The 27,705-nt window shown below is 43.2% G+C and overlaps 2 protein-coding genes across 2 annotated transcripts in view; one reads left to right on the forward strand and one right to left on the reverse strand.

Annotated features, from left to right (window-relative positions):
- Positions 1 to 2,301: 2,301 nt before the first annotated feature.
- On the reverse strand, positions 2,302 to 6,088 carry LOC311240831 (uncharacterized protein). Its single transcript, XM_084329426.1, has 6 exons — positions 5,811 to 6,088; positions 4,368 to 4,463; positions 4,104 to 4,216; positions 3,456 to 3,579; positions 2,811 to 2,983; positions 2,302 to 2,491 (listed from the first exon to the last, which is right to left on the reverse strand). The coding sequence occupies exons 1-6, from the start codon at positions 5,851 to 5,853 to the stop codon at positions 2,426 to 2,428; spliced, it is 615 nt and encodes a 204-aa protein (XP_084185552.1). The 5' UTR covers positions 5,854 to 6,088; the 3' UTR covers positions 2,302 to 2,425.
- Positions 6,089 to 7,112: 1,024 nt separating this feature from the next.
- Positions 7,113 to 27,705, forward strand: part of usp32 (ubiquitin specific peptidase 32) — a 245,303-nt gene continuing 224,710 nt past the window's right edge. The window contains exon 1 of the mRNA XM_084324370.1: positions 7,113 to 7,245. Coding sequence (XP_084180496.1) covers positions 7,188 to 7,245 — 58 coding nt within the window. The 5' untranslated portion in view covers positions 7,113 to 7,187. The remainder of the gene's footprint in view (positions 7,246 to 27,705) is intronic.

Below are 27,705 nucleotides of genomic sequence, written 5' to 3' on the forward strand. Positions count from 1 at the left end.
CCTCTCACTATGAGTCTGAGATTAACCCTCTCACTATGAGTCTGAGATTAACCCTCTCACTATGAGTCTGAGATTAACCCTCTCACTATGAGTCTGAGATTAACCCTCTCACTATGAGTCTGAGATTAACCCTCTCACTACGAGAGTCTGAGATTAACCCTCTCACTATGAGTCTGAGATTAACCCTCTCACTACGAGTCTGAGATTAACCCTCTCACTACGAGTCTGAGATTAACCCTCTCACTATGAGTCTGAGATTAACCCTCTCACTATGAGTCTGAGATTAACCCTCTCACTACGAGTCTGAGATTAACCCTCTCACTACGAGTCTGAGATTAACCCTCTCACTATGAGTCTGAGATTAACCCTCTCACTATGAGTCTGAGATTAACCCTCTCACTATGAGTCTGAGATTAACCCTCTCACTATGAGTGAGATTAACCCTCTCACTACGAGTCTGAGATTAACCCTCTCACTATGAGTCTGAGATTAACCCTCTCACTATGAGTCTGAGATTAACCCTCTCACTACGAGTCTGAGATTAACCCTCTCACTATGAGTCTGAGATTAACCCTCTCACTATGAGTCTGAGATTAACCCTCTCACTATGAGTCTGAGATTAACCCTCTCACTATGAGTCTGAGATTAACCCTCTCACTACGAGTCTGAGATTAACCCTCTCACTACGAGTCTGAGATTAACCCTCTCACTACGAGTCTGAGATTAACCCTCTCACTATGAGTCTGAGATTAACCCTCTCACTATGAGTGAGATTAACCCTCTCACTACGAGTCTGAGATTAACCCTCTCACTATGAGTCTGAGATGAACCCTCTCACTACGAGTCTGAGATTAACCCTCTCACTATGAGTCTGAGATGAACCCTCTCACTACGAGTCTGAGATTAACCCTCTCACTGAGTCTGAGATTAACCCTCTCACTATGAGTCTGAGATTAACCCTCTCACTATGAGTCTGAGATTAACCCTCTCACTACGAGTCTGAGATTAACCCTCTCACTATGAGTCTGAGATTAATCCTCTCACTATGAGTCTGAGATTAACCCTCTCACTATGAGTCTGAGATTAACCCTCTCACTACGAGTCTGAGATTAACCCTCTCACTACGAGTCTGTGATGAACCCTCTCACTACGAGTCTGAGATTAACCCTCTCACTATGAGAGTCTGAGATTAACCCTCTCACTACGAGTCTGAGATTAACCCTCTCACTACGAGAGATTAACCCTCTCACTACGAGTCTGAGATTAACCCTCTCATTACGAGTCTGGAATTAACCCTCTCACTATGAGTCTAAGATTAACCCTCTCACTATGATTCTGAGATGAACCCTCTCACTACGAGTCTGAGATTAACCCTCTCACTACAAGAGTCTGAGATTAACCCTCTCACTACGTGTCTGAGATTAACCCTCTCACTACGAGTCTGAGATTAACCCTCTCACTAGAGAGTCTGAGATTAACCCTCTCACTACGAGAGTCTGAGATTAACCCTCTCACTACGAGAGTCTGAGATTAACCCTCTCACTACGAGAGTCTGAGATTAACCCTTTTACTGCGAGAGTCTGAGATGCTCATGGTAGAAGACAGAGAGAAGCAGATGAAGCTGTGTCTGGTTCATAGGATTGTTTATGGTACCGATATCTCAGTGACTATTTTAATTGTGTCAGGGACACACTTTGTACTCCACTAGATGGAGCTCTATTGATTTTGTGCCTGTTGGGAAATGCAAATAGATTCAAGTCCTGTCTGAAGAAATGGATTAGAGGAGCCTTTTAAAAGGGTTCTGCTGTGTTCCGGCCATTACAGATTGTAATTTTCTTTCATATTTTATGTTTTTTTTAATGGTGATGATGTTGTTGTGTGTGTTCATGATGATGATGATGATGATGAGGATGACCCCATAACATTAGCGTTTACTTTATGTCGTCACAGTTGTGCTGAGGTAAATTTCGCAGAGTTTTCACTTTTCAGTCTCTGCCCCAAAAGGAACCTGGGGTTAAAACCAGACACATGGCCGAGATAACAGTACCGGGTTCGAACCAGTGGGCTTCTGTGACATTGTTTTAGGTATTGACACTGGATAAGGATTATACTATTACACATTTGAGAAAGGTGTGCTTTTGATTGTGACGGTGTTGTTTCTATTGTTGTTGTTGCTCAGCAACCCCCCCCCCCCCCCCCCCCCCCCAAAAAAAGAGAAAGAAAGAAAATAACCACAATTGAAGTAAGCTTTTGTCTTTATTGTGTTTATCCTTGATAACCTTTTAGGAATGTGTATGAGAAGCCTGCTTCAGATGCATGTATTTTTTTTTATAAATTATCAAATAAATTAAATCAATCAATCAATAATGCCACAGCAGAAGCCTGCAGGGAGAGACCGTGTGGCAAGTAGACCGTTGAGTTGCTTTTACCTCTTGCTCTCCTCCATGTCATCTCTGGTGAGGTATTCAACGTGTGCCCATATGCACCATATCTAAAGCGAGAGGGGGAGATCAGATCACACAGTTGTCACGCAGCCATACGCCTGTCAGCAAAGACTTAAATCACACACACTGCGGTTATTGCGGGAGTCCTAGAAACAAGTGTGTTAACCCTTTCACTGCCGCACTACCAAACGGTTAACCCTTTCACTGCAACAACACACAGCAGGTTAACCCTTTCACTGCCACACGGCAGCAGGTTAACCCTTTCACTGCCACACTACAGAAGGTTAACCGTCGGTAGTGTGATAGTAAAGGGTTAACCTTCTGTAGTGTGGCAGTGAAAGGGTTAAGTCTTTTGTGAATTCTTACCTCCACCAAGAGACCTAGCAGCCTCCCAGCAGCCAGCACTAGAGTCCACAGAGCTTGGAGCCAAGAGGGGAGCGACAGGAGATTGGACAGAACACCCCACTGGTACCCGTACAGCCACAGTGGCAAGCAGTGCAATCCACCGATCACCCACACTCCCAGTGGGGTTCGAAACCCTAGCGACACCAGACACACAAAGATCAAAGTTTGTTAGCGGTTTTCTGCCTCTAAGTGTACTTTCCTGATGTGTCACATTAGATTAGATTACATTCAAATGTATTGTCATCATACAGCACAAGTAGCCTACAGTATAACAAAAATAAGTTTGGCATTGCAAATGTAACGGTAAAGTGCAACAGTAATATACAATGTACAGGTGATTAAACTGGGTATAAAATAGATAAATTAGTACTACTGAGTAATAGTGCTAATCAGATGTTTGTACAGAGTTGTAGTATTAATATGTACAGTGATACAGGTATAAAGACACTATGGTAGTAAGTCATACTGGCCAGCAGCGTAACTAGTAAGAGTAGGTAAGGGATATGTACAGATAGATATGTATATAGTATCTCTACAGATATGTAAAAACACACATCCGTCCTTTGCTGCGTTTGTGTCTTAACATAAAACTAGTTTATTTCTTACCGTTTGCCATGATGGCCTGTACCAAATGTGGGCTGTTGGTGAAACTGCTTTTCCACTGGGAGCCACTGGTGCTGTGGTTACATACAAACACACACCATTCCACTGCAGACACTAGCCACCCCCACTAGAGGGAGAATAGAACACAACAGAATAGAGCATTTTCTAGTCATGGTCGACACATTAATTAATTCCTGTGTGTATGTGATCACAGGATAAAGGAACTCACCACCATTATGGGAAATTAGCTTACTGTCTTCTCCAGAGTCAGACGAGAAGATAGATACCAATTTCCTCTCTGTGTGTTCAGTAGAAAGCTATCCGGCTGCAAGCTAGCCTAGCTTAGCACAAATTAAAGGAAGCAGATACGGACCAGCTAGCCCAAAAACACCTCTCCTGGCTAGGCTAGTGGTTCGTATCCACTTCTATTCATTTGTGCTAAGCTAGGCTAGCTTGAAGCTGGATAGCTTTCTACTGAACACACAGAGAGGAAATCGGTATCTATCTTCTCGTCTGACTCTGGAGAAAACGGTAAGAGCTTTTCCCATAATGTTGGCGGGTTCCTTTAACACAAAATAATCTATCATACAAGTCACAAACTGTTATGCACAGGTCTAGATGTGTGCCGAATGTGGTAAGAGGAGCACATACCTCAAAGAGCTGGCTCCACAACATGCCCCTGCTGAGGTTGTCCACCACCACGTCCAGCCAGGCCCCAAACCTGGACGTCTGCCCCAGCCTCCTGGCCAGCCAGCCATCCGCCCCTGTGCAAAGAAGGCAGAATCAATGCAACCAAACGGACTATCCATTATTTTTTTATTGATCGATATTACATGCATTTGTGTTTTTTTCAGGAGTGAAATTCAACGATAGTGTGAGCAGTGAGATGTAGCCTAGAAAATAAGACCATATTACCATCGAGAGCTATGGAGACGGAGTAAAGAGGTATGAAGACAGCTGGTGTCTTGAAGGCAGCCCACGCCGCGAGCACAAGAGCGATCCGGACGTACCCTGGGGGGGAATGGAACGTCACACAAACAGTAGATGGGAATACAATCAAGTAGGGGAGAGTGGGGTAAGGTGAACCACTCGCTGCATCTCTAGGGAAACATCAAATATTTTTGTCATTTAACCACAAATGTGGGAAGAGTCCTTCATTTTACTCAGGCTGTGATGGACGGAAGCACGTGGTGAGCACAATGTTTTTTAAAGATTTATTTTTTAGCGTTTATCGCTTTTTGCTACTGGGCAGTCCAGTAGAGAGAGAGAGAGTGGGGGGAAGACATTCGGCAAATGACGCCGGGTCCGGGAATCGAACCCGGGTCGGCCGTGCCGCGACGCAGCGCGTTACAAGCCGTTACATGGTTCGCCACTTGGGCGCCCCTGGTGAGCACAATGTTACAAAATATTTTCCACACACCTGATGTAATGACTCTTGTATTAATGCAATGAGTGAAAAGATATATGTGTTAATGGTCGACCAAGGTAAAAAAGGTATACAAATTTGAACTAATTACCAAACCGTAGCTCTGATTTACTGTACAGGGCTTTTTCTTTTTTCAAAGTGGTGGCTGTGGGGTCAAATGAGACCAAAGCCTTGGGGTATTAAAACAAAAGATAGAGAGGCAGATCTTTGCCCATGTGTGGATCAACTTCCCTTTGGGAAGGATCAACTAACCCCTAACATGGAGCAAGTTGAGCCAGTGGACCACTTCTCTTTATTAAGTAATATTTTCATATCGATTTTTTTTGTGCATATGCATTGCATTATGTGTAGATTTGTTTCCTTTTTCCCTTGCCAAGAGGTCATTTACGAGGAGCTAGCCAGAATGAAGAGCACGTTCAGCCTAAGAGACTCATCCCCCCCTTGAATATCTGGGAGGGTATAGGTGCACCACAGCTACAGATGCTCCTGGGATCCACTTTGTCTCTTGTATAACTGTATGTCTTCAATACTAAAGATAGATCATACTTTATTTAGATGTTTCATAGGTTCATTTGATCCCTAACGCTGCAACCCCAATAATATAGTAACGTTTACATCAGGGTCCCCCATTTTCAATTCATAGTGAACCTGATGTAAACAAGACATGACAAACGTCTTTCTCTGGTCTGCATCCCCTTAACAAGTGTGTGTATTGAGCCGTACTGTATTGTACCCATTCTGCAATCTGTTAATAAAGTTTTCATTCATTCATCATTCAAGGTGCGTTTTTTTTCATTTAGGGGTGGGGATTTAGGGGTTTGGACAGGCTGCTTTTGTATATAAGAATTTGTTCTTAATTGCCTGGATAAATAAAGGTTAAATACAAATAAATGATCTATTTGAGAGCGAGGAAGCGCAGAATATATTCTCACCAACGACATTAGGCCAGTATGTCAGTACTTCTCGTCCCATCATGTCCACGCAAGCAGGCGTGGCTTGGTTCTTGTAAAGGTAACGAACATTCTCCTCTCTGAAGTCTGAACGAAGATGAGGCAACCTGTCGGCGACTTCTATTTCCAACAATGAAACGTCGCATTTACTTCCTACAAATAGAAAGTTATTTAGGCATTTGTCTAAATGTCCGCATACAACAGTAGTAGTAGTAGGCCATCCTTCGGCGTTACACCTGGTACATTAGCTTTCTATTTGTGTGCGCTCTTTAAGCCTGAGTGACGTATGCAGGATGTCTGTGTGTTTCCTGGATTCCTGAGTGATGTCCTCATCTGCCCCGTTTACCTGGCAAATGAACGAATACAAATAAATGTGAATTGCGACGTGTGTGAATTAAATTAGCATTAAAACGGCCATTTAACCGAGCCATTGAATCTTTACAAAAAAAAATACCCTGCATTCAGTTGCAGTTAATTAAAATAGCCACCAGGGGGAGCTACAGGCTATAATAACTACATATCCCACATAACTACTGGAACCAATCTAGTCTCTGACAGCACCGATGGTGATAAGTGATCAGTATAGTTTAGGATGGATAGATGAAAATCCGAGATTAATCCAGTTAAAGTTCTATTCTACAGATGATTGATGAATTGTTATGCACTCGGCACACCCTCCTTCTGGCCTTTACATAGTAACCCCCCCCCCCACCACCTCCAATGTACAGTTTCTACGTCAAATGTATATACTCTCTTTTTTAGACTCTTTGTATCACAAACACAGTATTGTATTTGTAAATCTGGCATGTCATAAATGTATAGATGTAGCAGTACTGTCTATCTGTATGTCATATGTTATGATGAATTGAAAATGGGGGACCCTGATGTAAACAAGACGAAAGTCTTTCTCTGGTCTGCATCCCCTTAACAATTGTGTGTATTGAGCTGTACTGTATTGTACCCATTCTGCAATCAATCAATCAATCAATCAATCAATCAATCAACCAATCAATCAATCAATCAATCAATCAATCAATCACGTCGTGTTTACAACAATTTCATGCCAAGCTGATCAAGTGACCCATAGATATCTATGAAGTGACCTGAGGAACCTGGATCATGTGACCTGGGAACCTGGATCATGTGACCTGTGGAACCTGGATCATGTGACCTGGAGGCGTCGGCGAGGAGGAGCGTCGAGGAAAACACAGCAGCAACAACACTCACCACACACACTCACACACACACCACCAAGAACCACGGATTCCATAATAAACGGATACGGCAACAGGCACCACCGTCAACAATTCAACGCACGACAACGTTTATTCCCTTACATTGCAATGAAATGAAGGGAGCATGGGGGCCAAAGAGTCAAGGATAGGTTTCCTGTCGTATGACGAGGCCGTCAAGAGAGGTGAGTTAAGCCGAGAACCAGGGCTGCTAAACCCATCATCACACTTAGCGTGAGCTCAGCTAGCTCTGTTGAGCTAACGGCAGCTAGCGGCGGGCTAACGACAGACACCCTGGCAGAGAGGGTGGGTTGTTGTGTTGTCCGGTCCCGTCTGATGTCAGCCAGCCAGCACAACTCTCGGACTTTAACGTCATTTGGTAGCTAGGTTAACTAGTTAGTCAAATTCGGTTCCGAATTGGGAGAGTCGTCCTTGCCCCCAGTGTGAAACCCTGGCTAAACCAGCTAACGGCTCTGCTGCTAACGGTGATGCTATAGCTGCTGGGGTAGCTCACTAACTAGCCAGCAGCGTAACTAGACAGATCATCACTATGCATTGAAAATGGGGGACCCCGGACCCTGATGTAAACAAGATGAACGTGGTTCTCTGGTCTGCATCCCCTTAACAATTGTGTGTATTGAGCCGTACTGTACTGTTACCCATTCTGCAATCTGTTAATAAAGTTTTCAATCAATCAACCAATCGATCATTAACGCCACCAAGCAGCACGCTGCTCGTTGCTTGATGACAGCAGCCAACGTGCAGAAATGCTTCCAAAACGACCCCCCCATTCTCATGGCAGTCTTAAAAGCAGATGGATCTAAACTAAAGCGTAGCTCTAACTGTTATAATAACGTTATACATTTTGGTCCTGGTTCTCGGATGAAGGTAGAGTAGAAACCGTTAACACCCATAGTTACACCTATCTATCTATCTATCTATCTATCTATCTATCTATCTATCTATCTATCTATCTATCTATCTATCTATCTATCTATCTATCTATCTATCTATCTATCTATCTATGACAGCTGGGTGGTCAGAATCTTTGGCTGAATGACTGACATTTGCTGCAGAGATGTGAATGAGTTGTATAGCTGTCATCACAGCTGACTTCAGAAAGGTCGCCTTGCTCTCCCTCGTCTTCTAAGCAGGCGTTGGACAATATTAAAAATGCAGTGATAACAAGGATATTATTGACATGTACTTAATGCTTGGTCGATTTACCTCATTTTCTTTGTGTGGCCTAGTTGAGAGACCACAATAGCTTTGTTATTATCATAGTTATCATCAAATGATGATATACATTTTCTAAGCTAAACAGGGCCAGGCAATGGCAAAGCATGATAAAGGCATAAAGCACAACCATAAAAAGAGTGTAGGCCAAAATCATAAAGCTGGATAATTGTTTGATAATTGCTGTGTGCAGCCCTTGCAGTGCTACAGTACTCTGGGGGAGCATTTATCAGAAAGCACAAAAGATCTTATCCCTGATTACCTTCTTGGTGGACTTTAGTCCCTGTGGTTGTAACGACTGAACTTTGACTGCTCGAATTCCTGGCTGTCGGAACCAAAGAGTTAATGGAACGTGTTACACATTCATTGAGATCTGCGTCATCTCTTAAAGGTAGAATCTGTAATGTCATCTCTTAAAGGTAGAATCTGTAATGTCATCTCTTAAAGGTAGAATCTGTAATGTCATCTCTTAAAGGTAGAATCTGTAATGTCATCTCTTAAAGGTAGAATCTGTAATGTCATCTCTTAAAGGTAGAATCTGTAATGTCATCTCTTAAAGCTAGAATCTGTAATGTCATCTCTTAAAGGTAGAATCTGTAATGTCATCTCTTAAAGGTAGAATCTGTAATGTCATCTCTTAAAGGTAGAATCTGTAATGTCATCTCTTAAAGCTAGAATCTGTAATGTCATCTCTTAAAGGTAGAATCTGTAATGTCATCTCTTCAAGGTAGATTCTGTAACGTCATTAAACAATGACTCCTAGGCAAAAGAGCCCTGCTTGGTTGGTATTGCATTTTGTTTAAATTTGATTCTTTTGGTACGATACATGAGTTTAGTGAATTATTACTGTGAATCTTTCCAGACCTCTTGGCAGAGCCTGAGGTGTGGCCACCAATAGCAACCTAGAGTTGGGGGGCGATGTGCTCCATATTCAGATCGTCTTATCATCGCCCTGTGAGATTGCTAATAACCAATGCTATCGCCCACGCCCCCCCTCTCTCTCTCCCTCTCTCCATCTCCCTCTCTTAGTGCATAAAGTGAGCATGGATTGCTGTCTCTCTCTCACTCTCTCAGAGCAAGCAAACACGGCCACAATATATATATAACAAATACAGTATTGTTTTATCGTATTGTGTTATTATTATATTATGTAGGCAAATATACTGTATATGGCTGAAGTGTGCTGCTTTTAAGGCTGTCCCGAACCCTGTTTTTAGGGTTCGAACGTTCGCCAGGGTTTATCGAACGAACGTTCGAACGTTCGTTTAAAAAAAAAAAAATTATAATTTTTTTTTTTAATAAATCTTTTTTTCTTCATTTTTTTTAATAATAATTTTTTTTTGTATTATTATAGATCCTACGGAGGGCGGCATTGCATAGTCTATTGGTGAAAAACATGTTGTTTACAGTGGTGGCTGTTCATGTAAACATGTAATTAAACAAAGCACTCAGAAGAAAATAAACAAGCTACTGCATCAAAGTTACTACTTATGATAAACAATAGCCCTTGCAGTCACGTAAGGGGCTAGATAAACAAAGGCATTCGTTTTGTGGCATTAACGTTATGTAGTTTAGGGATGCACGATAATTATCGGGCCGATATCAGCAATTATGACATCATCCCGATAAACCCGATAACGTTATTGATAGCGCCGATAACATATAATAAATTTTTTGGTTAAAAGAAATCCGGTGTGGGTGGATTTGGATGAAGGGCGCTTGTTTTTATTATAGCCTCCCGTTTTGCCAGTACTGTGGTAAAACTGATAGTGTGTGGTTTAGGAACAGGGAGTTTTTCACAAATCCACCGCTCCCTTTCTTGGCTGTGACGTAGTCACGTTACATTCGGAGACAGACAGTCGATCTGCCAATTACGTCCCACCGCTTGCACCCACCTCTTCTTCTTACCACCAATCGGAAGCTCTCGTTCGTTTATTTACCTCCGGATTGTCAGCCATTACTCTACTCGGAGCTAACGTTATCTCCCCGCCAGCCACATTGACAAGTACCAGCGCTTATACATTACTGGCAAATGTCTTGTTGCACTTGTGGCAACGAGCGTTGTCAGCATCGACTTTAGTAAAATAGACCCAGACTTTTGAACGTTTCGTTCTGTCCGCCATTATGAGAGCAGAGCTGTCTGTACTCGGCAGCGCAGCACCCGTGTGTGTGTGTGTGTGTGTGTGTGTGTGGGAGGGGAAGAGAGGAGAGAGCACAGCCCGCTCCCCGCGCAGGCAGAGACACAGAGGCAGGAGAGATATAGACAACGGCCAACAAGATTAGTTTGCGACGTTTAAATTCCTAAAAAAAAAACTCCATAATTTCTCGAGTACCGATAGCAGTACCGATGACGTCGGAGCTTATAAATACTAAAAAAAAAAAAAATTGATAAAAAAAAAATATATATATATATACATTTAAAAAAAAATATTAGAATACAATAAATATCGGCTTGAGGAGCATAAAGTTATCGATATCGGTGTCAAAAAATCAATATCGTGCATCCCTAATATAGTTAGTGTTACACGTTCAATAACAGGTATTCACTGTCACTGGGGAGGGGAGAGGGGAGCCGGGAGGAGAGGCGCACGCCTCGGCTCCTCAACAGACCCGTCCACCGTCTACCTCGGAACGGTGGTAGGGCGGACAGGCTCCCAACACACCTGCCGCCCGTCCGCCCTACCACCGTTCCGAGGTAGACGGTGGACGGGTCTGTTGAGGAGCCGAGGCGTGCGCCTGCTGTTGTTTCCACTCCGTGGCCGAAAAAGGCTGGTATTCATTAATGATCCTTCTCTGCAGGTTCACCTACGGAAACCTTGTTACCGATTACTTCCTCGGCGGGGAGCTAACTACGGCTCCCCGGTAGCTACGGTAAGTCTGTTGAGGCTTCTCGCAAGCAGATCATTGCCTGAAGTAAAAAACGAATAAACGCTTGCCGATTGGTGGTAACAGCAGAGGCGGGTGCAAGCGGTGTGACGTAATTGGCAGAATCGCCTGTCAATCAAAATAGAGCTCTGGTTGAGAAATAGTATCCCGCTGCAGCCCGGCAGACCATACTGGTTGAGCCGAGCGCCTCGGGGGACGCGCCGCTTCACATCACCTCAACCCCGTGCGCATCCTTTATTTTTTTTCACCGAACGTTCAAACCTATTAATTAAAGTCCGAATGTCAGCGTAACGTTCGAACGTTCGGGCTCAGCCTTAGCTGCTTGACAGATTTTCTCCTGTGGACTGGGTTGACAGCGGCACGCGAGAGTCTTAATACTTCCATTTGTCAGATTGTCGTATCTTTAATTGTAGTTCAGCTACTTAATTGCCTGATTTGGCTGGATTGTCAAAACGTTCTGAGAGAGAGAGAGAGAGAGAGAGAGAGAGAGAGAGAGAGAGAGAGAGAGAGAGAGAGAGAGAGAGAGAGAGAGAGAGAGAGAGAGAGAGAGAGAGAATAGTACAGGCTAACTGCTGCCATGGTGACAGGGGGGAAAAGAGAGAGAGAGAGAGAGAGAGAGAGAGAGAGAGAGAGAGAGAGAGAGAGAGGAGAGAGAATATGGTTGAGAGACATTCACAGCAACAACGAATAGAACGACCAGCGGAATGAAACTCAGCACAGTCAGTTCCAAAACTGTCAACCCTAATAAAAATAGACTGTCTATATGCTTTTATGGCATTATTTATAAATGCTCTAGTGTCTTACCTTATTGAAAATGATGAATCATCAACACATCAGTTTATTTTATGTTGAAATTGTTAAACTATTGAACTATGAATGCAATGTTGTCTGTCATTTCCGTTGCTCAAACAACATATTTATGCCAGTTATATTTTGGAGGGTGAAGGCTGGCTCTTTCAAACACCCGTGTCAAAATGTGCATTAGCAGATGCTTTGCTCTATACAACATTAGCAGAATATTAAGCGTTCATTTTGCACTTGACACCTAGTGCCTATTAAAATAGTTTTGAGTTCAGTTTAGGGAGGCAGTACAGTACTACCTTCAGTACAGTTGTTCACGGCGCACATTCAAAGCGCAGACTTGAGCAGAATGGATTTATTTTCTCCATTTTCCGCCGGTTGCAAGAGGCCTCTATATTTCTCAAAGGCACAGGTTAGTGCTTGAATGCCAGTCAGTCGGTTGGGCTCAAACAGCTCCAAAAATGTCTCCACGTAGTGCAATCGGCGACAGCTCTGAACGTCATCTGTCCATAAAGTCATCATCATATCCCTCTACAGGATACTCACTCAAATGCAACCCACACATCAAAACTAAAAAAAGTAAACAAAGAGCAATACCAAGCAGGGCTCTTTTGCCTAGAGGTTGCTGTTTGACAACACTACAGACTCTACCTTTTAAGGCCAGTATTATGGGTAATTCCAGTGCTTGGTTACAAAGATAAGAAGTAACATGGGTGAAGTGACTTACTGTCATACTGTCTTTATTTATGATTCTACAACTCTGTATCTGATAGGGATGCCCCGATCGATCGGCCACCGATCGTTATCGGCCGATAATCAGTATAAATATGCGATCGGTGATCGGTGATAATGCTTTATTTTCGCAGAGCGTCAAAACCAATCTCACTCGCTCGTCTCGCTGAGTTCTGTCAGACACCAGGAGCTGTGCGGCGTCTGCTCCTCCCTCCAGCGCGCATGTAAACACGGGTCTAGTAGTCTAGTCTAGTGTGACGGGAGGACGGCGTCTCCCTTAGCTAACGTTAGCTACCGTTACAAAATGACCCAGTCAACCATTCACTTACAGTCCAATACATGATGAGGCATTGTCTAACCGAACGGTATCTAGCCGGCCAGCTACCGATAGCTCCTGACATCAACAAACGCTCCAGCAAGTCTAGTATAGAGACGTGTATGATACCTCAGCTAGCTCATGTTAGCTGACGCCAGCTCACTGTTCAAAACGAAATGTCCCACTGAACTAAATAGTTCACAGAGGCGCTGTATCAACGTTATATAGCCGGCCAGCAGTAGCCACAGATAGCTCCTGATATCAATGTTTTATAACACTCATTCGATGCGAATTCGAGCTGAGGGCATGTTGTTGAATTTGATCAATAGGGTCCAGCTGCACCTCCGGAGAATCCTGGCCGTAGCTGCAGGCTAGGGCTGGGCGATATGACGATATTATATAAATATCGGGTACAGTTCATTAACGATACACTTTTTAAACGTATCGTGGATATCGTGATGTTTTGCCCAAGAGGCTTGTGTCGCGTCAATCTGGTCCACACGTTGACACTTTTGAACAGCGCCGCCCCACACACACACTACTGCATCAAAAGTGACTACTTATGATAACAAAGGCATTCGTTGTGGCATTAACGTTATAATAATAATAATGCAGGACCTGTTCAGAGGTCTCTATATAGTTACACTTTCAATAACATCAGCGTATTTACATAGTGCCGACCGAGGTCGACCTAGATATAGCAAGCTCGTTCATATCTCAGCCCGTGCTGACTCAGTTGTGCCCATTCTGCGGTCTGTTAATAAAGTTTTCAATCAGACAGATGTATGGAAAGGCTTTTATTATAACATCCGTTGCAGTAAAATCATTATGCCTCCAGTCGTTTAGTCCTTCTGCGGAGCTAAAAGCTAAACGTCGGACGCGGCGAGCTGCCATTGTTATTGTCATTGAGCTCTCCATGGCGGAAGTAAAAAATAAATACGCGCTTTCCGATTGGTGCTAAGAACAGCAGGGCGGGTGCAAGCGATGTGACGTAATTGGCAGACGCGACTGTCAATCAAAATGATTCTGTTTGCCGACTGAATGAATGAGAACGTTATTAAAAGATTGCAGCATGGGTACAATACAGTACAGCTCAATACAACAACAGTCAACAGTGGACTGGAGGATGCAGACCAGAGAAAGACTTTCGTCTTGTTTACATCAGGGTCCCCCATTTTCAATTCATCATATTTCATATCTAAATCATATAATATCTCATTGCTAAATATATGCAATATATAATCTAATAATCCAATCATCTAAATCTAATATATAATATAAAAATGCTAAATGCATGGGTATTTTATTTTGTCTTTAATGTTAGCTTGCAAACTCAAATACTGTCTTGGTAAGCCTCATAATGAATTTTGGGGAAAAAAAGAAAAACATCGTGATGCGTATCGTGTATCGCCGAAAGGTCAGAAAATATCGTGATATCATATTTAGGCCATATCGCCCAGCCCTACTGCAGGCTACTCGAGTATAGGGTCTAGCTGCAGCTCCGGAGAATCCTGGCCGTAGCTGGAGGCTACTAGAGTACACACAGACAGTGGAGCTTGTTGCGTGGTGGCGATGTCTCGCAGATAATACAAGTACAAGTCTAATTATATAATATATATATTTTATAAAAAAAAAAAAAAAATTACATAAAATAATTTTTAATTTCTTTTTAATCAAAAACGATCGGTATCGGATCGGTATCGGCCGATATGGCTCACGACGATCGGTGATCGGTATCGGTGGCAAAAAACGTGATCGGGGCATCCCTAGTATCTGATTAGCACTACACACAGTAGTACTATTTGTATATTTTATATCCAGTTTAATCACCTGTACATTGTATATTACTGTTGCACTTCACTGCTACATTTGCACCCTGGTTGTGGTTGGACTTCTTTTCGTTGTACTGTACTTGTGCTGAATAATGACAATACATTTGAATCTGAATGTGAACATGGAATATCGTGTTACTTCCAGCAGCCATGTATATATGGACATGGCCGCGGCTTTTCATTCCTTGTTTGTTGACCGGGTGACAAATGGCTTTTACTGGAGAGTGTTAGCAAACAGCTTTAGCCTTGTCCTCCGAACAATCTGTTATCTCCATTATCACACACACCCCCCGCTCCCTCACCGAGCCTCACCCCACCGCCCTATTATTTGAACTAAATGGACTTATGCTAATTTCAACCGCACGTGTGTGGCCTTCTCAGACATTCCTCAAGCCGTTTGACATTTCCCACTCTCATGATAACATGTGACCAAACACACCAGGGCCTGTGGAATTAGCCGACCATATAGCCCGGGCCTTATCTGGCCGGTCACATGGTCCCGCTCCCACATCCCCGGCTGAGATGAATGTTAGACGAGATGGCAGCGGAGATTGGTGGCTGGTTTTCTTGGAAGGATAGTGCAGCGAGTAGGACACCGGTGTCTAACGGCAAAGCGTCCTGTAGTCGAGTTTAGATGCTCTCCAGTGGTAATCTGAGAATCATTTGTTGTTTCAGAATCGGTGTGTGTGTGTGGGGGGGGGGGGGGGGGGGGCACACACTCTCCACCAGAGCTATAGATTTCTGTCCCATTCAGTAGTACAACAAAGTTTGATGTGGTTCGAATCAATCTCACATAGACATTGCCACAGGGAACAAAGATGTTTTACCAGCCAAAAATGATTAATCGCTTTTTAATCTCCATGTGTTATATCAGGGGTTCTCAAACTTTTTCATACCGAGACCCCATTTGATTTAGGAATTGTTTTGGGGACCCCACACTTAATGTATCGCGTAATTTCAAACATGGAATTAAGGAATATAAAAATAAAAGCACACGTTGTTGAACTTGATCATGCATATTTATTAGAAAATTGTATTAGAGCACTATGTTATCAATACACATTTATAAAACGAGGCATATTTAGCCATAATATGTTGCCAAATTTGGGTTGCAACCCGTAGTTTGAGAACCACTGTGTTAGTGTGTTATATAATACTCTCATTATGCAATTTTCAATCAATATCATGAACGACATAAGGAATATTAGCATCATTTTGAGGGGACTGAAGGAGTCAAAGTTAATAGTTTAAAATGAGGATTCTTCGCCGGAGAGAGATACAAACATGCCACACAGCCAGAGAGAGACACAAACGTGCCACACAGCCAGAGAGAGACACAAACGTGCCACACAGCCAGAGAGAGACACAAACGTGCCACATAGCCAGAGAGAGACACAAACGTGCCACACAGCCAGAGAGAGACACAAACATGCCACATAGCCAGAGAGAGAGACACAAACGTGCCACACAGCCAGAGAGAGACACAAACGACGACGTGCCACACAGCCAGAGAGAGACACAAATGTGCCACACAGCCAGAGAGAGACACAAACGTGCCACACAGCCAGAGAGACACAAATGTGCCACACAGCCAGAGAGAGATACAAATGTGCCACATAGCCAGAGAGAGACACAAACGTGCCACACAGCCAGAGAGAGACACAAATGTGCCACACAGCCAGAGAGAGATACAAACATGCCACACAGCCAGAGAGAGACACAAACATGCCACACAGCCAGAGAGAGACACAAACATGGCGGGATGGGCATTTTAAAGAAAAATCCAGATAGATTGATCGCATGCTATACTCGATTGATAGTGTATTACTCGAGAAAAAAAAAAAAAAAAAAAAAAAAACTTACATTTTTTTACTTATTTTTATTCATTCACGTATATATGTTTAACCCTTTATCTGCCAGGGATTTTACATTTTTTTTACTTATTTTTATTCATTCACGTATATATGTTTGACCCTTTATCTGCCAGGGATTATTCTGATCTTATACCCCTCTCTGCCACCACTGTAAGTCTATGGAGATGTTCCCCTTCTTTGCAGGGCTATAACTTTTTAAATTGTATTGCTAAATTGACATTACTATGGCCCATTCAACGTCAAGTATCTATCGTTTAGGATGTAGCAACGTTTCACTTTTTCATTCTCATATTCATACTAAAATACGGTCTAAAGTATAAATATGTTTTTATCGTTTTCTGCAGCATTCTGCAGAACGTGATTTATAGCCCTAAATACATATATTAGATCATCAAATGTAGTTTGATACCGATTGGCGTCAGATTAAAAATTTCAATTGTACAAGGTCCAACAAACAGTTATAATCTTACACATACATGTGAAAAGATATTTAAAAAAAAATAAAAATAAAAGATTTCATAAACATTTATAATTTCGATTTTTTTCATAGCTACGAGTAATCGATTACTCACGCCTAGGCCTGCCGCGATAAGCAATAAATCGATTAATTGCCGCGATAATTAAAATTAATGCAATGATTTTGACGGGCGCGATTAATAGCTATTTGCGCGTTTGTTTTAATGAGGCAGAACCAGTGCCCCTTGTCAGTCACTGTCCGTGTTGGGAGGCGGGCCGCTGGCTTTACTACAGAGCAGAGGGCACAGCACAGGAGCTCCGTGGGGCAACACCACATAGCTTAACTACATTTCTCAATAGTGTTGCTCCTTTTAACCAAGTAGCGTTATTCGTAGTGTAACGTTAGCGTTTTAACGTTAGTAGCTAACGTTAAAACTAACCTAAAGTTAGTTGTTCACCAACAATCTCAACATTTGTTTTATCATTAGCTCATGTCGATCTACTAGTAGCATCAGCAAGCTAACGTTAGCTGGCCCCAGTCCACTAGCAGCATGTCGATCTACCAGCAGCATCAGCAAGCTAACGTTAGCTGGCCCCAGCCCATTAGCAGCATGTCGAAGTAGTAGTAGCATCAGCAAGCTAACGTTAGCTGGCCCCAGTCCACCAGCAGCATGTCGATCTACCAGCAGCATCAGCAAGCTAGGATAATCACAACAATACTTCCGGTCCGGTCGGTGGGCTTCAAAATAAAAGTCTAAAACACAGGAAAAGACGGAGCGGTGGGCTTCAAAATAAAAGTTTTGGGAAATAAATTTCCCAAAAAAAAATTCTCTAACCGGTCGCAATAATATCGCTTATCGCGATATTTTCGGGGGCAATTAATCGCCCAGCAAAATGTGTTATCGTGGCAGGCCTACTCACGCCCATCCCTAAAACGTGCCACACAGCCTGTTGGGTTAGAAACTAGCTACTTGATGTTGAGTCTCTTGATTTCACAAACTCTTAGTCGGTGCACTCTGTTCTATGGACTGATACACCAGGGTATTGGTATTGGCTTGCTGACTACACACTGTGACACTGATTGCCATGGCTTGGAATGTTTGGCCAAATGCATTTTCTGTGGATCACTCCTGTTTGACTATGTGTTGACAGGCAGATCTTTGGGTTAACAGATTTTGGAAGTCTTGGGTGAATCAATAAAGGAATATCTTATCATATTTTAGCTACCACAGGAAATCTCATGACCATGAGAGAAACCTCAAGCCCCCTTTTTTTCTACCTCGATCCCTTCCTCTATTTTGGTACTATTTTGCAGTTTTAGAGATTTCTCTATGCAAATGAATGTGAATAGGCTGTCATAGGCCATATATATTTGGACATTAACACAACACAATGGACTTGAAATATGAAACAATCTAGATGTGTTTTAAATGCAGACTTTAAACTTTAATAAATGGTATTTACATCAAAATCAGGTGAACAGTGTAGGAATTACAACAGTTTATACATATCCCGCTTTTTAAAGCTGAAAGTCTGCACACTTTGATGACAATTGTGTTCATGTATAAATATTTATGGCCCCGACTGTTAGTTATGGTGACCGGCGTCTCTGTAGCAATGCGCAGCACCCCATCTAACTTCCTGTCCACTTCCCAAGCCCTGTGGGGAAATCAATGCTTGCTTTCTTCCTGGACTCAAGTCTCGAGTGTGAGTGAGTCTTTCAATTCCTGCAGGGAGATAAGCTCTTATTATGCAAACCGTGGGTTTGGTTTTCTGTCACGTTTGACTCCCAGGTTCAAGAAAGGCCATAGGAGGTTCATTGGAGGTCCACATTTGTATTAGCTTTTAACCACAGTGTGGTGGATGCATGTTTGAAGATTTAGGCCACAAATTAGGCTTTCTACACACATTTAGAAGGGAGGTTTGAAAATAACTGGCAACTTTGCACTTGGTTAGGCATAGCTATGATCCTGTATGTGTTTATTATCCATTTTCTTTCTTTTAAATGTTTACAAAAAAAAATATATATATATATATATATATATATATATATATATATATATATATATATATATATAGGGCTGGGCGATAAAACGATAACGATAACTATCGTGATAAATAATTTTCCTCGAAATAAACATGAAACGTGGTCGCAAAGTTTCGATATATCGATTTTTCAAGCTTGGATATGAGCACACGCACAAACAACCAATCAGTGACGGAGATGGCCGACAGCGAAGGAGACCCGCGCTGCACCTCTGGGTAGAGAGGTAGGACTCCAGTAGTAAACAAGGCTGGCTAGGATAATTAGCTTGCACGCCGCTATTTTATAGTTTACATGCCGAGTGGGTGTGTGCCGTGAATTCTGAGGCCACGGTTAGAGTAGTGTGGGGTATGCGGTGGACGTCGTTGCAATGTATTTGGGCGGCACGGAGTATTTTAAGTAGTGATGCACCGATGTGAAAATTGTGGCAGATACCGATAACCGATATTAATATTGCTGTTCTGGCCGATACCGATATTTACCGATGTCGATATCTCTGTATAGAAAACACTTTTTTATGATAATCAAATAAAGAGCTATTTTCCAAAACGCATACTTTTTTTTACTTTTGTAACTTATTTTCAGAAATTACTGATATTTTGAAACTTTAACTCTTTCAGTGCCACTCACGAGATTTCTCGTGTTTTTTTATAGGTGGTTGCTAGCCACTCACGAGATTTCTCGGATTTTTTTTTTTTTTTTTTTTTTTGCGATCTGAAAAATTATTGCATCACCCGAGCCTACCCGAGTATTGCCGAGCTGCGCCGGTGATCACTGTGGAAAAAAGCGCCCCCTGTCGTCTCCCAGATGACATAAGTGATTTTGGAATGGACTCAATGAAAATGAATGGGGAAAAAAATCCGGTACTCCACATTTTCCAGTTCACTGATCCAGCCGGGGTTACTAGAGTTCATTCTGGAGCCTCAGATCCCCGCGGATCATGGAGATCCACTGTGTCGCGTTGGATCCATACACGTATCGATTTTTTCGAATGGTGATCAGGAATTGGAATATACCAGTTGGATACCATCTGATGTCAGGTAAGGACTCTATGTTATCAGTGGTAGGATAATCAGAGTAAGTTTGATGAAGTTATAAGCTGTTTTGTGAAATGTCTTCTTTCGGTTTCAATGTAAAACTCCGAGAGGAAATCAACGAGGCGATTATCCGCGCGCGGCCGTAATGTGCGTGCGTGCACGTATAATATTGATCATCTAGCGTTTATTTGAAAACGATTCATAAAAAGGCCGACGAATATCAACGTTGTGGAATATTCCACTAAAAGACGATTTTCATAGAATGCTCCAGAATGAGCTGTTTTTTATATCAAAACGGGGGCTTTTCTAACTGCTCTGAAACGGCAACGACGCGATAAAAAAACAATCTGCCTTCACAGCACTGTCTGGAAAATAGTCTTTGATAATGCGATGGGCAGATTAGACACATAGCCATAATTTAAAACATAGATTAGGCGATATTAACGTTAACATTGGCGCGGATGGTGGCATTCAAGCGTTAAAATGGAAAACCAGGCGTGGCACTGAAAGAGTTAAGGCCAAAACATGTAAAAATTTTTTTTTTTTTTTTTTTTTTTTTTTTAATATCAGCCCTATTTTGATATCGGACCGATACCGATGTGTAAAAAAACGGCCATATCGGCCGATATTATATCGGTGGCCGATATATCGTGCATCACTAATTTTAAGGTGATAGTTAGTACATTGTCATGGGATACACCGCTTGCTCTGGCTAACTGCTAACGTGCGCGGACTGATGACGACATTAACTCGAGACATTCGCAGCAGCAAAACAAGTCTATTAATAGCCCGTCCATTGGCGCCGGGCATAAGAAGTTAATTAAACTTGACAGAAATTATATCGACGATAATTATCGCTATCGAGTTATATGAAAATAATTTTATCGCGATAACGTTTTTGGCCATATCGCCCAGCCATATATATATATATATATATATATATATATATAAATAAGTGGTCTACATGTTAAAATACTAGCTTACATCCCAACAGCCATCACTGATATAGAGTGTCTGGTCAGTAGTGCTCTGCAGTAAACAGATATATTTTCTGGTATCCTGTTCCCACTTTATCCAATCAGGAGAGAGAACAGTTCTTTTGAAGGAGAGATAACCCTAATCAGAAGATTTATTTCCTATTTATTGCAGAGAGAGGAGGGACTGGGAGACCCATGTTACTGACCAAACACTCTGTATCAGTGATGGCTGTCAGAATGTAGAGCTATTTAACACTTATTTTAACAAAGAAATACCACGTACAGCATCTTTAATTAATGTTATGGTGCTTAATGTCCACCCTTAGCTATGAAAAGCACCGCTGTGACGTTGGGAATTGAGCCCCGTGCTGCAAATGCATTATGTCAGTTCAGTTCTTAGAAAGCTAGTTTCACTTTCAGAGACAACCTCAATAGCAGAAGTCTGTATCAGAAGGATGACTCTTAACTTGCTTAACCGCAACCATTTCCATGGACATGATCTATGTTTATTAAAGCATTCAATATTTTATTAACAATTTATGAAACAATATGTCACAATCTAACCTTCTAATTATAATATGCTTATGTCAGAATAAAATTTTTAAACTAAGATTTTTTTGGGCTTCCCCCTGGGACATCCTGCTGTGCATAGGACTGCTTAGGGCTGTGCGATTAATCAAGTTTCAATTCCAGTTATGATTTTGGCTTCCCACGATCATGAAAACAAGATAATCGGTAGCTTCAGCGCATGTTGAGAGGGAGGAGGGACTGAGGGAGCCACGGCGTGTCTCTCCAGTTATTTTGAAACATCTTTGGTAACTTGTAGAAGACGACAGAAAGGCAGCCTCTGGTCGAGAAGGAGGGTCAAACTAATTCAGTTGTCGTCATATGACGTTCTCAAATCAACGAGTAATAGTGATTTCAATATCAATCAAAATAATCGTTTATTTTGGCCATAATCAAGCAGTCCTGGGCTGGGACTGCTACAGTATTGACGGGTTCAGCATAGACATCCTAAACGTACCCGAGTTCACTTCCTGTTGCGATGTTTGCTAACGGAACAACTGGCGGAAAGTAAACATGTCCAAACTGTTCCCAGGCAACAGTAAAGCCTGTCTACTAGGGCTGGGCAATTAATCAAAAAAAAATCGCGATCTCGATTCATAGACCTATGCAATCTCATTTCTAAGTTATGACGATTTCTTTTAATAAAAAAATTAAATCTTTTATTTTTTTACTTTACTTTTTAAATGATTTTATTGAAAAAATAAGAATCGTGAGAGAATTGTGATCTCAATTCTTAGAGAGAAAAATCGTGATTCACATTTTAGCAAGAATCGCCCAGCTCCTACTGTCTACAGTATATTTGCATCCCTGCGGCAGGCGCTGACCACCGCCCACTCATGTAATGATGGCCCACAGGCATCTCCCTGTGCAATCTCTCTCACAGTTAGCCTAATAGTCACCTGAGAGACGCACAGCCGAGCACCTGTGATCCAGAAAGAGTGGCTGCGTCAGCGGGCCTTATCGCCTGTGATCCAGAAAGAGTGGCTTGTCAGCAGACCTTATCGCCTGTGATCCAGAAAGAGTGGCTTGTCAGCAGACCTTATCGCCTGTGATCCAGAAAGAGTGGCTTGTCAGCAGACCTTATCGCCTGTGATCCAGAAAGAGTGGCTTGTCAGCGCGCCTGATCGCCTGTGATCCAGAAAGAGTGGCTTGTCAGCAGACCTTATCGCCTGTGATCCAGAAAGAGTGGCTTGTCAGCGCGCCTTATCGCCTGTGATCCAGAAAGAGTGGCTTGTCAGCGCGCCTTATTGCCTGTGATCCAGAAAGAGTGGCTTGTCAGCGCGCCTTATCGCCTGTGATCCAGAAAGAGTGGCTTGTCAGCAGACCTTATCGCCTGTGATCCAGAAAGAGTGGCTTGTCAGCACGCCTTATCGCCTGTGATCCAGAAAGAGTGGCTTGTCAGCGCGCCTTATCGCCTGTGATCCAGAAAGAGTGGCTTGTCAGCAGACCTTATCGCCTGTGATCCAGAAAGAGTGGCTTGTCAGCGCGCCTTATCGCCGGTGATCCAGAAAGAGTGGCTTGTCAGCGAGCTTTATCGCCTGTGATCCAGAAAGAGTGGCTTGTCAGCAGGCCTTATCGCCTGTGATGAATCGGCACAGTCAGATCGTCAGCAGGCCTTATCGCCTGTGATGAATCGGCACAGTCAGATCGTCAGCAGGCCTTATCGTCTGTGATGAATCGGCACAGTCGGATCGTCAGCGGGCCTTATCGTCTGTGATGAATCAGCACAGTCAGATCGTCAGCGGGCCTTATTGTCTGTGATGAATCAGCACAGTCAGATCGTCAGCAGGCCTTATCGTCTGTGATGAATCAGCACAGTCAGACCTGTGATCCAGAAAGAGTGGCTGCGTCAGCGGGCCTTATTGTCTGTGATGAATCAGCACAGTCAGACCGTCAGCAGACCTTATCGTCTGTGATGAATGAGCACAGTCAAACCGGTGCTTTGCATCTGTCCCTTGTGGTGCCTCATCCTGAGGCTTGTGGATTTAGATTTGCCTGCCGCCACCGCGAAGGTTAGATTATGTCCACGGAAACAGGCTTGGGTTCGCTGACGAGTTGGGAGTCATTCGCCTTATATAACCATCTTTTTCTGAAACTAGCTTTCCTAGAAGAACTGAACTGTCACACCCGTAGCCAGGGGAGGAAACAAACTTTTTGGCTTACCAGCCAACTGGCGAGTATCTGATTTTTTTTACCAGACAAACTGATTTTTTACCAGCCAAAAAAAATCGTTAATTGTGATAATTACTTCTTTGTATGTCTTCGTCTAAATTGATTTTCAATCATAGTAATAATCACACCGTGTCTCTACTCATTAATGTTTTATGCTAATAAATATTTTAAAAACAGTCTCTACTCTTCACAATATTAGCATAACACATATTAACATGAAAGAGGGATCTATTCTGGACTGGGTTGGGCTGAACTGGGCAGTGAAAGATGCTGGGTTGGACTGGGTTGGGCAGTGAAAGAAAAAAACCGAAGTATGTTGTGAAGTGTATAGATAGATAGATGTGAAATGTATAGATGTAGCAGTACTGTCTATCTGTATGTCATATGTTATGATGAATTGAAAATGGGGGACCCTGATGTAAACAAGACGAAAGTCTTTCTCTGGTCTGCATCCCCTTAACAATTGTGTGTATTGAGCCGTACTGTATTGTACCCATTCTGCAATCTGTTAATAAAGTTTTCAATCAGTCAATCAAGTTAACTTTGAACCTCGGTTGTCAAGCCACGTCAATGTTGTGTATACATCCGAGTGTTCACTGTGCCTTTAAGACGGCACGGTGGCCTTACGACAGTGCTGTGAAGTACCTCAAGTGTTGTGGTAACGTCAGTTGGGTTGGTCTGCTGTTGTGCACTGGTTGAGCTAGCCCCTTTCGTGACTGCGATGTGCAAGCCAGGGGCTTTTGAGCATGAAATAAAATGTCTAACGTTACGTCGTAGTCCGGTGCGCAATAGACTAACATACACCTCTGTAATTTAAATGTGTCCTTGCCTTGGACTCGAGAGTTGTACTAGGGTTGGATGCAGTTCCCCGTTGCTCAGTCTGTCTGTTTTCCATCGTCTGTGTTTAACGTTATCCGTTTGCGAGTGCTTCCTTGACTGATGGCCAGTACCACGGGACTTTTATTCAACATTCTATATTTCCGCGGGTTGGCCAGTACTGCAGGAACTTTTATTAAACATTATATATGTCCGCGGGTTGGCCAGTACTGCGGGAACTTTTATTAAACATTATATATGTCCGCGGGTTGGCCAGTACTGCGGGAACTTTTATTAAACATTATATATGTCCGCGGGTTGGCCAGTACTGCGGGAACTTTTATTAAACATTATATATGTCCGCGGGTCTTGTGCAGTGCTCTCGTGGCACTGTCAACTCGCCAGACTGGCGAGTGGTCTTCATGAATCACTCGCCAAACGTAAAAAATACTCGCATTTGGCGAGTAAAGTGGCCTAATTTCCTCCCCTGCCCGTAGCCTTTCAGTGATCAGAATCACAGGACTTTATTGCCAAGTAAGCTTTGCACGAGCACATACAAGGAATCTGTCCTGGTCGTTTGGTGCCTCGACATTAACACACAATTTAAGTAGAATAAAATAAAATGGAATATATAAACTAAATTAGAATAAAAATCCTATATAATATAATATAGGACAGGGCTGTACAATTGTTCATGATTGTGGTAGAATATATACACTAAATTAGAATAAAAATACAGTGTAACAGGGCTGTGCAATTGTGCAGATGCTCACAGTTTTGAGTATTACAAATATAGTCCAGGAAGGGTGTGTTAATGTAACACATTGTGACAGACACTTATGTTCTATAGTGTCTATGGGGAGAGGAGATGAGAGACGTCGTCAGTGGGAGTCCAGAGCCTTGTTGACGAGGCCCACTGCAGAGGGGTAGAAGAAGCTGTTCTGACGTTCTCACTAATGGTGATATCCTCACTTAAACCTGCGTGACCCATGGATTCGCATGCTGCTTCAGAGGCCACTCGTAGTCGCTGCTCTCTCGCGGCGCCCAGGCTTGTGTTGTTCCATGGGGTAGGCTGCTGATTTGAGTCACAATTGATGGGATACTAGTGTCTGCCTTCTTGCCACGTTGGGAGGGTGATCTCTCACTGAAAGCATGGTTTGTGTGAGTGTCATGTTTGAGAGAGAAAGAGCTTCTGCCAGTGGTATGGTACGCTACAGTGTGTGTGTACGTGCGTGTGTATGTGCGTGCGTACGTGCGTGCGTGCGTGTGTGAGTAAGTAGTCCTCCGGCCGGTCGGGAGAATCGGGCCCATTGTTTTCCCCCGTACTGAATGGTAGCCATTGCAGTTAATGCAGCCCAGTGCCCAGGAATACAGCCATTGCGTCAGAGAGCCACAATACAACAAGTGTTCTGTCTAATGTAGCCTGCTTTGTTTTCGTTGCCCGTTTGTCTAATTGTAACAATTTTACTATTATCTCTCTGAGTGGCGTCTGCCCTCATGTGGGTCTTGGCCTAGTTGGACCGAGTGTGGGCTAATCCACACGGAGACTTGTTGCCTTTCAAAGAGACGTGTTCCTCTTTTAATGGTTATTAAAACGCCACACTGTAACATTTTGCCGTCTAACTCGAGCACATTCAAAGATGTTTCCCCTGCCATAGCCGTTAGCGGGTGCCTCGCCCACCTGACAGGTGGGGCCGCCCACTAATCAGCCACTCGCCGACACACTCCTGTCAGACGACCGCGAAAAAGTTTTTCCAGTTCTTGATCAATGAATGAAAAATTAACCTGGACTTTTGAAGAAGTCTTTCTATTTGTAGCACATTGCTACATCATCATGCAGCGTACACACATACAAGATGGGCGACACATAGGACACACACACATGCTTTTTTGGGTCGCCATTGAAATGTCCTCTCTGCGCTTGACCCATCCTGTCATCCTTCCCCCCCAAGGGCAGCCGGGAGCAGACATGGGTTGCGGCATGGGGCAGCGCCCGGGGACCAATCCAAGTGCTCTTGTCCATCTTCGTCAGGGACGCGACAGCATTAGCGATCTGTTCTGCATGTTTTTCCATCGTTTTTTCTTTTAAGGGGGAAACCCTTGTGAGCACGGGGGGGGCGGAACATGCAAACTCCACACAGAAAGGCACAGGAGATACCCCACCTGGGTACCTGGCAACCTGGTCCCAGGTTAACCACTTCACCACTGTGCTGCGATGCGGTTGCACCGCAATAATAAAACATTTCTAGAGGTAAAAACCCGCCGGTAACCTACATTGACGATGTCTGGCTTATTATCCAGCCTCTTTAGTAGGGGCACTGCCTCGCTCGCCATGGATCAGCGGTCAGCTGTCGGTTGTGTGCGCTGACGCAGGCTCCGCTGGGAAACCGTCCATTAACAGCCATGTCACCGTGTGCAGATTGAATGAGCCCCGGGTTCACCAGGTCGAAGGTGCAGCGAATACCGTCAAGATAATGAGCTCTCCACCAGCCCACCGCTGGATCCATCAGTTATTTATGATGCGGGTGCGTGAGTGCCGGGCTGCGTGGCGGTACCACCGCTAGCCTACATCGTGCCGTCTCCCCATCCCACTGTAAGGCGATACGACCTGTCCCAGTGAGTATTTGGTTAACATGCAACGATGAGGACATGGAACTGGGTCGGTACTGTAGTTGGTTACCGGAGTCATGTTTTGATTATGACAATGGATGTCAAGGTTAGAATGCACATGGAATTGTCGACTTTTGTCGTCTTTATTAGAAGTGTAAATCTAGATTAATCATTTTTAAGGCTCATTTTAGGCTTATTGGTAAGCTACCTCCTTAAACTACATCATTATTGGTAAGCTACCTCCTTATACTACATCATTATTGGTAAGCTACCTCCTTATACGACGTCA

This window comes from Notolepis coatsorum (genome assembly GCF_963971535.1).
Source record: "Notolepis coatsorum genome assembly, chromosome: 1".
NCBI classification, from domain to species: domain Eukaryota; kingdom Metazoa; phylum Chordata; class Actinopteri; order Aulopiformes; family Paralepididae; genus Notolepis; species Notolepis coatsorum.

Bases quoted from the DNA above. Each gene is read 5' to 3' on its own strand.
- LOC311240831 (XM_084329426.1), bottom strand. From the start codon at position 5,853: ATGATGGGACGAGAAGTACTGACATACTGGCCTAATGTCGTTG. The intron at 2,984-3,455 runs GTAAGAAATAAA...TGGTGTCGCTAG, and splicing joins ACAGGCCATCATGGCAAACG to GGTTTCGAACCCCACTGGGA. The intron at 2,492-2,810 runs GTAAGAATTCAC...CTCTCGCTTTAG, and splicing joins TGCTAGGTCTCTTGGTGGAG to ATATGGTGCATATGGGCACA.